General features: G+C 37.2%; 1 protein-coding gene across 1 annotated transcript in view; it reads left to right on the forward strand.

The window, feature by feature from the left end:
• Window positions 1-13,057, forward strand: part of Sema3c (semaphorin 3C) — a 155,553-nt gene that overhangs the window by 70,890 nt on the left and 71,606 nt on the right. The window contains exons 3-4 of the mRNA XM_028891324.2: window positions 4,934-5,094; window positions 6,151-6,213. Of these exons, the coding sequence (XP_028747157.1) occupies window positions 4,934-5,094; window positions 6,151-6,213 (224 nt within the window). The remainder of the gene's footprint in view (window positions 1-4,933; window positions 5,095-6,150; window positions 6,214-13,057) is intronic.

Consider the following 13,057-nt stretch of genomic DNA (forward strand, 5'->3'; position numbering starts at 1 on the left):
CTGAATACAGAAGCATTGAGTAGGAATCCAGAGAGTGTTTAAGGCTGAGTTCTTACTCTACTGATGAGCTCACAGATGGCTACTCTTTAGGGCTGTTAATTTTGAGCAAATGTGGTTTTAACAACCTGCCTGCTGTTCTCTGTTTACATTAGGAATTAAGAACTATAATTTTGCTGGGGTGCCCTTTCAGCTCCTTATCTACTGGTTTTTCCTAAAGGGACAGGTAAAATTCAGTTTGTAGCCCTGTTTTAAAACACTGAGCCTCCAGGAAAGGATGAATCATGAAACCCTCTCTACTTAAAATTTTTCTAAGATAAGACATCCAGGAGAGGACATTATCCTGTCAGAATCACTGTCTCTAAGGTCAAAAGCAACCAAGGCTTTGAAATTTACCCTGTGCTTTCTGCCTAAGGCTCAATAGAGTCTTCTTCCAAGATGTTTCTGCAGGCTAGCTCCATAAAAGAATAGAGCAAAGGAGAGGTTTTAAATTGTCACAAAAGCTTATCTTCTCACCTGCATCATCTATCTGAGTGAAGCGTCAAGCCTACGGTGCTAACCAAGCCATAACAATGTGCTGAATAAATAAACTGATAGCACAGACTGTGCTTGAAATGTAATTAAGGAGTAACCATTATATCTGCTTCTAACTGAGAGTGTCCTGGGAATTGATTCTCAGTGCAGTAATTCTTTACCTAATCAGGACCTTTATAAAAGACCAAAGTGGTATTCTGAGTAAATGATCTCCCTTACTAAGGAAGTAAGACTAATGGTTATCATTCATGAAAGGTTCCCCATGCATTCTACCAAGATCACATCTCTGATCATATGAATGAAAGTTTCAGTGAAGGAGATTCTTAACAATATAGTTGTAAGGCCCCGTCAACACTCCATTATTAAGATTCATGTGTTAGGAATATTGCATTACTGACAGCCATACGACACCATGTACTGATCCATGTTCTCAGTGCTTTAATGATGCATTAACTGCTGCAGACAGGGGAGCTTAGCTTGCTGGGGACCCTGTTGTCCTCCCAGTTTTGTTTAATTTCTTAAGGCTCACAATGGCTTCTCTAATGCAGAAATGTTCATCTGAGCATGCAAACCTTAGGTAAGCATATTATTCTGGAAATTTCCCCTGAAAGAACCTTGGCGTAAAGGCATTACAGTAATTTTCCATCGTGGACATCTACTATAATGTGGCTATCAGGGCAGAAATATGTGTTTTTTAATGTTTTTTCCCAGGAGATTTTTCCCAGGAACTTGGAGACCTATGTTGCCCTTTGTGGAGCCACTGAGCTTTCTAACGCATGCGTACAGTATCCTTAGCCAAGTTAATTCCCAATCATTTCAGTGTGGCCTGAGAAACAATGCTGTACCCCTGATGCTGTAAAATAGCATGTTATCACCACTGGCATTTAAAAGAAATGCAAGTCTTTGTCTTGTTTAGAGGCAATTCTTACTAAAAACAGGGAGTTCTTCCCTCACTGCAGTCAGATCATTAGATCATTCATTTCCTGTGAGTGTGACAAAGCCTCCAGACTACAGCCTTTCAAGTGGAATCTCCATTGAAGGAAACGATGGAGTCTTGGATTGTTCTTTTTATGAATAAAATTCCCATTGCTTTGAAAGCTCGCTCCTTCCCCCCCCCCACAGCTCCAAAGCTCAATTATCACTACTCACAGTAATTTAAGTAGCATTTGAACAAAATACCCTAGGCTTCTTTCACAAAAGTGGTAGTTGTGAAGTAAATCTTCCTGGTTAACAGCTGTCAGCTGTCAGTGGGCTACACATAATTAAATTTGAAGATGCTTTATGGCCAGAGAAGACAGCTAAAACCCTTGGAGCAGAAAGGCCTTTAGGTTGATGTGGTTACTGCCCTCTCTGGCACTGGGGCTAATTCAGGACTGGGATGGCTTTCTGAAGACACAGGTAGAGGAAAACTGCAAATCAATTTCAGTGTTTTTATTTCCCAGCTAAGACCACATGCCTGGCTTTATTTTCATGCAGATCAGGGAACAAAATGGTGACAGAATCTAAGGAGGGAGGGAAGTGAGAGGGAAGGAGGGAGAATGGGGAGGAATTTGAGAAACTGTCCACATAAACTACCTTAGGCAGGGTGAGGAGGTGACAGTTAGGGGCTGTAAATACAAAAGACAGGACAGTTAGTAAGAAAGCCTCACATCAAGGCTTCTAAAATTCTAGAGATGTTTTGGTTGTGAGGTAGGCCTATGACTGTGCTATTCCATGTTTTTCCTATAATTATTGGTCCAAACTGAATATTACTATTACTAAATTCCAATGAATTTTAACATTCTCATTCATTTTAAATATCTCCATATATTAATTCATTCCATGGGAACATTCATTAGAAGCTGTTCATTAGAAACTATTGTTGCAATATGTGTGGGTATACATGTTTATAATTATACTTATAATTATATATATATATATATATATATATATATATATATATATAAAATCAAAGACATAGAGGCTTTCATTTGGATGTGCATGGGAGAGGTTGGAAGGGGAAATAGAGGAGGTGGAGAGAAGGAATGTGGAAGTGATGTAATTATATTTAATTAAGATGTAAAAATACAAAAAGAAGGTAGCTGAGCAAGCCAGGGAGCATTAGTCAAGGAGCAGCATTCCTTCATGGCCTCTGCCTCAGGTCTTGCCTATGTTCCTGCTTTCGCTTCTCTTGATGATGATGGATCATCACATGGAAGCATAAGATGAAATAATTGATTTTCTACACACACACACACACACACAAATCATAAAAACTAAACTGCTGCTTATACTGAAAAAGAAATGGAGACAGGAAGGTTAGTTTGTTTATTTTTAAACACAGCCAAATGTGCTATTTTGCTATCATTCCATATCATTGGCTAAAACTATTGAACTATATTATGGAGGACGTTCTAAAGTGGAGAACTGAACACACTTGCTAAAGCTGTGTGTGCTTTGTGTTCACATGAAGTGTGTCTAGGCGATCACAGATCTGTGTGTGCTTTGTGTTCACATGAAGTGTGTCCAGGTGGTCACAAATGGCATTCTTGACTTCCTGTAAGAATCTTTATCGTTTTTATTTTGCTATAAGCCAAACCATGGCCATTAACAAGTGTTCTAGAGATATGACTTGGGTTCTTTGCCTACAAATTTAGAATCAATATATCATGAAGTCAGAAACCTTAGAAACCATGCACTTTCAAAGCTTGTCACTGTTTAAAATCATTGTCACAAGATCAGTGGAATTTAGGACTATCTGCATAGAGGTCTTAAGTTTTGCAGAGGAGCTTTTACCTGCAGAGGAAGGTACATACATTGTGACTGTTGACTTTTCTTATTGTCCTGGTGTCTTCCTGGCTCTCAAAGTTCGAACACTCAACTTAAAAGAGGCTGAATGAACAGGAGTCACTGATCACTGAGAGGTCACAACTCTGAGGACATAAATAAATATGGCCTTGCTTCTGCCATATTCACGGGCATGCTGTCATCCAATGGTGCTGCCTCCTGAAGGACAAATAATGCAATAACTGTTTTCAGGTGACTTGAAGCAAAGCATATTAAGGTAGTGGAAATTACATAGAGGAAATGTATCAGTGGTTTAGAGTTATTTGGAGATGATCCTAAAATGGTGAATGTACTAACTCTGAGAATAAGACATTGACAAGAAGACAGTCTCCATACCATTGATTTCTCTTTCTACTCACTGTACTGGCTAATGACTTTCATTAATAAATTTATGATTACTGAAATTGTGAATTATTTTTGAATCATATAAAGTCAGCATGAACTTTAACTTTCTGATTCATTTCAACAGAAAGCCAATAATTAAATATATATCTTAACAAACATTATTTTAAAATTGATTAATTTTTTAAATCTAATTTTTAAAGAAGTTCATATATGAATATTTCATTTACATCACTTCTTTCCCTACCCCCTCACTCTCTAACTCCTCCAATGTCCTCTACTTCTAAATTCATAGTCTCATCATATTTAATTAATATTTTAATATAACTACACACATATACATATATACACAAACACATGCACATACACAGGTATGTGCATGCACTCATGCACGCATGTGTGCACATACACATATACATAACCTATAGAGTTTATCGTTGCCTGTATATACATGTCCAGGGAGGGATGACTACTTTGTATTGGACACTCTGTGTGGGAGCTTGTCCCTAGAGAAGATTGACTCTTCCTTTCTTGGCGGCCATTGACTACCAGTCGCTGTTCATCTGGCAGCAGGACTTTGTGTAGTTTCCTCAGTTCATGTTGGAAAGTCAGTCAGTGTTTCCATTTTGCCACTCCTGTTCAGGCAGCTACGCTGTTGGGAGCTCAAGGGTGCATTTTCCCTGCTCTAGGCTGCACTGTCTAGCAACCGGCATCCTGATCCACTGGGTACTGCCATCCTTCCTCCTCTTCTCTAACGCTTTCTGTGCCTTAGGTTGAGAAGTTGCACTGCTGATGTATTAATTAGAGTTAGACACCCCATGGACACTTACTCTCTGCATTTTGACCAGTTGTGGATCTATGTGGTAGTCTCTATCTCTTGCAAAGGCTTATTTGAAAAGGAGAGAGAGACTATACTAAGTACTTACAATACAGTTAGAAATTGCATTAGTTTAGGGAAAGGACATTAGTAGGTTCTCCTCTAGAATCTGCAACTTGTGAAGCCACAAGTAGGTAGCAAAGTTCACAGTACCAGGTGTGAGTTTCCTTTTATTGAGTGGACCTTCACGTTTAAGCTGTTGGTTATACTAAAGATATAAGAAGCACTGTGGAAACATTATTATCATAGAAGAAAGGTTTATAATTTTAGTTTTGCTCTTTTGGTAAATCTTTCTGTAAAATCATGAAATTATAGTACCAACCCACTCTGTTTAACATTTCTTGTTCACTATTTCAGAGCTCCGAGAAACCAAGACCTCTGAATATTTCAGTCTGTCCCACCACCAGTTAGACTACAGGATATTACTAATGGATGAAGACCAAGACCGCATATATGTGGGGAGCAAAGACCACATCTTGTCCTTGAACATCAACAACATCAGCCAAGAACCTCTAAGTGTAAGTTTGCCACTTTCATGAGGGAAACCTTGACATTATAGGTATTCAAAGAATTCATACACTGAAAATAAAATATATAGGATAGAAAAACAGAAAATACTGGAAACAAACACACAAAAGTTACTTTTTACTTCACAGCTGAAAAATATATTTAGTCTAATTCCTCCTATTTGGTTTCAAAAGTTTTAAAAATCAATTGAAACTCTGAAAATGAACGAAAAAACAATCCTTGTATACTCATCTATTGAAATGAAAAAGAAGTGAGTGGGGGAAGTTTACCATGAAAATCCTGGTTAGAAAAGTAAGATGAACCATGTCTTCTATAAGTAATCTACAGAGTGTGAGGAATACGGCTATTAGCTGCATGGATATTTGAATAATCATAACCTGTATGTATCATTCTTTTACAGTAAAAAAGCAAAATTAAGTATCAATAGAGTAAAAGAGTAAAGCTGTGTTAAGGATCTAAGTTTGTTATAAGCAGTACACTTTACATTATTATATTAAAGGCTGACAATCTGTTCTTTTCTGCCAGAAGTGACCCAAAACAGCAGTGACTTAGAATGCCAGCAGTGCTTCAGGGAGACTGGTTTCATTTCATGTGTTACATTGTTGAGTTACATGGAGGCCCACTTTAAGTAAATCTCAGTCTGGCTGTGTTGTTTACCAAAGACAATATCCAACTAAGATAGACACATAAACACAATTCATAATGAAATAAACAGGTGGTAAGAGTATAAGTCCAAAGGATAAAATGTGTGTTGTGTTCTGTACATTTATCTTTATAATGACTTTTAAATACACAATTATAAATTTGTGTGTGTTACTGAACAACTGAACAGGATTTGTTAAAGAAAAAACTGATTGGATGAACAAAAAGTGAATGATAAAATAACACAATAGCCCAATACTTGAATTCAGGAGGTAAAAGTAGAATTTTGAAAATCAAACATAGTAACACCTTAAAGAAATCAGGTAGTCAAAAGCAAAAGAAGAATATTGAGTTGCTGTGTACCTGAATGAGATTATACAAACTTCATTTTTCTTCCCGAGCAGGTTTTCTGGCCAGCATCAACAATCAAAGTTGAAGAGTGCAAAATGGCTGGCAAAGACCCTACAGTAAGTAGTTGAAGAGCACATACACACCCACCGCATACAAACACACACTATACAAATATACACAGCACCCTACTTACACACATAACATACATGAAAAATGCACCCATCCCCGCAAGCATTCATACCACACACACACACACACACACACACACACACACACACACCACATACAAACACATGATGCATATACACACAGCATCCTACTTACACACATCACATACATACAAACGGACCCCACACACACACACACATTCATACTACACACACACACACACACACACACACACACACACACACACACATGCACCAATTACTTAGTCATGTGTATGTGGCTTGAGAGCAGACTGGGATTAGTGGTGTTGGAGATCCTTGGCAGGACAGGTATATGTGATGGATTGGAATTCTCGGACCTTATGTAACTTTAGAATTCCTGACTGGTTAAACTTGCCTGCCTTGCTTTTACTATTTAATACAGACACTTTTCATGATTGATTTCACCAATAAACCTTGTTCCAAGTGACTCCGACCTGCAGAATTCTCAGCAGGCTGCTAAAATAATGATAATATGAGTGTCTGGAGTAACTCCCAGATACCATGGGAACAATTCCTAAAATTCTTGTTGAAAAAATAGTCATGAGCCTGCACATTCCAGATAAATAAATCAACAGTGATGAAGAGTACATTTGCTAATTAAAATAGTCACAAACTGCAATCAGAACAGATATACAAATAGACAAAGGTGAAGTGCCACACTTTTGCAAATTGGAGTCCCTTAAATGGACTTCAGTGGAAAGAGTAAAGCAAGGAACCTGCACTGGTTTCTATGAATGACTTTCTGTTATTGACATTAAATCATCCTTTAATATTACATAAGAAATGCATGGAGCTGATTTTTGATGAACACAATCATGCATATACATCAATCATTTTTTGCCTCAAATCATGAAAAATATCACAATGGAACTAAATATCAAACTGCACTGTCACAAGTAATTTAGTAAAAGATTCCTCTGTTCACTTGTCTTGCTTTCAATTATTCATTTCATAAAGAGCATTCAACATCAATTGCATACATAGTGTAATTCTAGTTACTAAGATATAATTTGTGTAAACACAGACTTAATTTTGCTTTCCTTAACCATACCTAGTTGAAAAAATTAACTTGCTTTAAGTGAGCAAGAAAATAGATTTAAATTAAGGAATGCAATAGAAACATGGTTACTGTGTAGAAAATCTAGTATGTTTCCACATATGCATCCAGCTTTGAGGAGATCATATGAAGTAGTAGCCTCAACTTCATGTTCAGAAAAATTTGACTGAGCACATTTCAGTAGAAACAAGAGGTTTGAAAAGATTGATGTCCATATAGAACTGTGAGAATACATGATCTGGAGAGGCACTGGGACAAGTTAGTCATGGATAGACTAATTCATAATGAAATGAAATTTTTCAGTATGACTGTCTCTCAAGACAGTCTCAGATATAAACTTCCATACACACTGGGGAAAGTCATGGCAACAGAAGACTCTAGAGCAGCAGTTTCAACCTGTGGGTCATCACCCCTTTGGGGATCAACAAACATTTTACAAAGGTCACCTAAGTCCACAGGAAAACATAGATATTCACATTACGATTTATAACAGTTGCAAAATTATGATTATGAGGTAGTAAGGTGAATAATTTTATGGTTGGGGTCACTGCAACATGCGGAACTGTATTAAAAGGTCACAGTATTAGGAAGGTTATCAACCACTGTTCTAGAGGGAAAGATCTCTGTGTATTATTCCACAAGCATTCTTGGAAACCATTACCAGGAGTAACTCAGTTCTAAGTCTTAAATTTTCAATTTTATATTTCATCCAGTTAACAGAACTTAAAAGAGGGAAAAGAAACATGACAAAGCATAATTACAATCTAAAGGACATCTAGAGGGTGGAAATTCAGAAAAAAAAATCTACATTTTGATGGCCTTCCAAGGAAAAACGTGGGGAGTAGTGCTGTGGAAAGTGATGGTTTCCTTAGGCTATTCTTTCAATAATTGGGCATGAATTTCATAATTCTCCTTCATCTCCTAATGAAGACATTTCCCACTGATGCAAGTCTGATGATGTCTTGCTTTTTCCCACAATAATACCCATGGCAATGAGTTTCCTGGTGCTTTGTTCAGGAAGGTTTGCATTTCTAATTCACAGCAATTGCTACAGGGAGAGTATGCAGCTTGCAGATATGTTTGCATATTCACTTTCCAAAATGTGAGCCTGGTGCTTCTAAAGTGTCTAGTCAAGTCACTTGACCCCCCCCCCCGTCTCTCTTTGGTGAAATAGAAACCTATTGTTATTTGCCTTGTGATAATTAAAACTTATTGGATAAAATCTTCAATACATGCTTACATTTCCCCATAATGTTATTATGCTCTAATATCAACCATGGGCATTGTTAATTCTTCTGTATGGCCAATAGCTACACACTTGAGAACTCATCCATGAAGAGATCTGTTCTATGCATTTTTATGACTAAGTGGGACAGGCTTTGCTTTTCCAGATAAAAATGTTGAGTTCTGGGAAATAATAATCTATGAAATTCTTTCAACTACCTACTCTATCTGTGTAGAAGAGACTACCTAACAAATATGTTTCTATCCTACATGTGAAGCCCTTACAGAGACATCCTGTTAATCTGACTTTAGGAGAAAGGGCCAGTGGGAACAAACCAATGAGAAATGGATCTTTGAACATTCTATAGACAATATATTTTATTTTCCTTTTCATTGATACCAAGTGTTTTCACATGTCTTCACACTATTGAAGTAGTTGCCACTCAATAACATAACATTTCATTTTTTAAAACATAGGAACTGACTACTTTTTACTAGTCCTTTGCAAGCTTTACACATTCTGATTGTATTCACCCTCCTGCCACAGATCTTCCCCCAATTCACACCTGTTGACTTTTTAAAGTTGTGTAAACCACTGACTGTGATGAACGTAGATGTCATTAGGTGAAGGCAGTATGTGTAAATCGCTTCCCAGGACTAGAACATGAGACATATATGTAACAGTTATGTGACACAGTATTCAAATGTAGTGGGACAAACCAGGCTCTGTTCTAAGTGTTCCATTCTAATCTTGAAAGCTATGCAGCTATGCCAGCTAGAAATTGAAAACAGCCGTGATTTAAAGATTAAGAAACTGAACGCATAAGGAGAATAAGAAACTTGTCCCGAGTTTTACTGTTGTGAGTGGCATGGCCTTTGTCTGGTGGAGGGCAGAGTCCCAGATCCTGACATTGCATGTCTCCTAGGAGAGAGCAGTGGGGTTAAGAAGACACAAGTCAAAGGACAACAGTGGAACTGGGATGCTTTGCAAAGCTTGCTGTGATAGTTTTGGCAGAAACCATATTAGCCAGATCTGTTAACATTACCCCAGGTTTTATATCGATAGGAAGATTCACATAAGCTGAACCCTCTTTTTTCCCCATCTTTTATGCTGCATCTGAGTATTAACTCCAATTACTTTGGAGTTTTGGTTTTTAAGTCATCTTTTGAGCCTTTCTGGTCATGATATACTGGCTACTTCTCTGGGAAGACCTCCCCACCAGTCCTGGGCTTGGGGCCCCTTCTGTGTGTGTTCTTACCACTTATTTCATCGATTCTTAATTGTGTGTCTCTCTGCACTAATTGGAAATGCTGTGTGGCAAATGTCATTATCCACTATGACCAGATTTGTATCTAGAAGCTTCATCAAATTTAAACAAGTTCTGATTTAATAGCGAGGAAAGCAATTAAGCAAGGGAATCTGTTCAGAGTTTATTAGGCACCGGCAATGTGACGTGGAAGATGATGAGTTTGCTAAGGCTCTTAGATTAACAATGTCTCTAGCAAATATTTCAGAAAAAATTCTTGTTATTCTTTTTCTTTTAAATTATCTTCTCTTAAGTAAAACAGAAAGTGGAAGTAGAAATCCAATTATAACAACAGAAAGAAACCAGAATTTGTATTTCAGAAATTTCATTTGTAAATGAAATCTACAGAAAATTGTAAGTAAATCTATCTTTTAATGAGGGGATAGGAATGTAGCTCAGTTCATGAATGCATGCCTAGCATGTAAGCCATCCTTTGTGTCCAGTCCCAACACCATGTAAGCACAGCATGGTGGCACCCACCCTTAATCTCTGCCCTTGGATCAGAGGCACAAAGCTATCATCAGCAAAGGAGCAACATGAAGGCCTTCCAGTCCTACAGGAGACATTTTCCCAAGACAAGGAGCAGGAGAGTTAAATCCAGTAGCATTTTAAATGTTATACCGGTAGTAAATATTTTCTACAATAATTACTTTTATTGAGAATAAATCACCATGTTGGAAATATAGCAATGTTTTTCTGCTCAATTAAAGAGGACACAAGCTATTTTATTTTAATATTTTAACTGACAGAAGTTAACTTTATAAAGCAATCGGATAGGTGTATTTAAACGTACAACTTGGAGACTGTGGGCACAGTGCTTGAATTGGCTCAGCATAGATGATGGCCTTCTCATTGGTTAAGGATGGAAGTGATACTTTTCATTACCTGGAAAGAACCAGGATAACATTACTGGCATTATGGTCTGGCTCTAAAATACCCTTAACAAGCTTATGTTTGGATGGCTCACTCTTCATTTTTTGTGCCATTATTTTGAAGGTTATGATGCTTTTAGGTGGTGGGCCCACCTGACATAATAGGTCACTAGAAACTTGCCTTTGAAAACTGTACCCATCTTTGGTTCTAGACTTCTCTGATTCTTGGTCCTTGCTGTATGAACACTTGAGTCTACAAGCTCCCACAACCACAAAGCCACTCTTCCATGTTTTCCATACCATGGTGGGCTGAAATATTTATATATATATAAATTATTATATATATATATATATCCCACAATGTTTTGGGAGTCTCTTGGACATCCTTGACCAACAACTCATGCAGATAGGGGAATGCTCTTGAGATCACAACCCTAGCCAAAGAACACATCACATGATTATTAAATACCAAATGGCCATCTTAAAAACATGTACATACAAGTAAACACACACATACACACACTCCCATGCATACACACACATTCATAACAACAATTAGAGAAAAAATTCATGAATTTGAAAGATAGTGAAGGTAGAGGTGTATCAGAAAGATTGAAGGGAACAAAGGGAAGGAGGAAATAATGTAATCATAGTCTCAAAAAATTAAAAAGGCATCTTTGGTATTTATTCTACTAAAGTCCCCAATAACAAATCTTTTACACATTAGTATTATGAACAGGACCAGTACTAACCTGGGAAAGACAGATGGCCTACCCAAATCAAAGTCTCCCTACAGCTTTATTAATATATTGCTGAAAACAAATGTTATTACTGCCCTTTGACTAATGCAAAATTTGAATCACAGAAAACCTATATAGATGACTTAATAACATCCAGCAAAACTGAAACCCAGGTTTGAATCCCAGTCACTGAGCTCTGTGAAGTGCATATTTGCTTATTCCTTATCCCCATCAGCATCTCTCCTGCCTTTGAAACAATGGCGATAGCATGATGACAGACCAACTCCAGTCGCCTCCTGTTTCATGATACGGCATTCTGTATTACACTCACCAGTCTAGGACATTCACTCCAAGAAAAAAAAGAAGAATCCCACTGACTCATGTGCTTGTGTTTCTTTCTCTTTTTATTTAATTTTAATTATATGGATGTGTGTAGGTCAGTGTGTGGTTATGTTGATGTGAGTTGTGAGCCACCCAGTGCGGGTACTGGAAACCAAACTCAAGTCTTCTGGAAAAGCCATGGCACTGTCTTCCCAGCCCCATACCTTTGTTTGCTGATTATGTAATTTTTATTTGGAAAATTCTTTCTTTATGCATCTTTATTGTCAAGATTATTCTGCAAGACCCAGATGAAATTATACTTCTTCTGTTAAAGCGTTATACTGAGTTCATGTATGAATGTGTTCATGTATGTATATATGAGTATATAACCCTATGGTGACTTCATGAATCCTATCATAGCTTGATACATATGCTCCTCTCCTTTCTTTGAAAGGAGAAAGTTATCCAGGCACTCAGGTGTTGCCAACTGTGCCTTAACAAACATTTGCTGCAAGGAATTTACCCAACAGTTTAGATCAGACATAATAAGGTCAGAAACTGATGCTCTGCAATGGAAAAGCAGAACTCAAAGATAATGGTGGGCAGTGATGAACTCAACTGTTCAGCTTCACTTTTGTGTTCTGTGGAGGAAGAGGTGGGAGGTGTACTGAGTACGACAGGGTAGGAATTGTCTACTGATAGTTAAAATGCTAGAGGAAATCTAGACAGTGGTAGTGGCCGAAGTTTCTGTCTGAGGTAGGAAACTATCCGTATTGGAGATAAACTTCCTTATTACTAAGCTGAAATTCAGCTACTTAATTTGACACATTGCTGTGAGAGTTAAGGCAATATATATATATATATATATATATATATATATATATATATATATATATCCTATATATTCCTATATATTCCAATATGTATATATATGGATGGAGAAGCCTGAAAAATCTTACTAACATAAAAATACTATTTGTATAAGTATTAATTACTGGAAAGTATGGGTTCTTAATGCATGGTTATATGATAATGTACAGAAAAGTATGGGTTAATTATTACACATGTGGTTGGAAATCTTCCTTATATAGTAGTTACCTGTGTGAATGTAGGCAAATTAAAAACAATAAGAGCCTCTATGTTTATTTTTCTGAAGGGGACTGAGTTTCTAAAAGACACAATTAATAAATTCATGTGAAGTCATTAAGAATCATACACTGAGTATTCAAC

The sequence above is a fragment of the Peromyscus leucopus genome, chromosome 3, assembly GCF_004664715.2.
Source record: "Peromyscus leucopus breed LL Stock chromosome 3, UCI_PerLeu_2.1, whole genome shotgun sequence".
Taxonomy (NCBI): Eukaryota; Metazoa; Chordata; class Mammalia; order Rodentia; family Cricetidae; genus Peromyscus; species Peromyscus leucopus.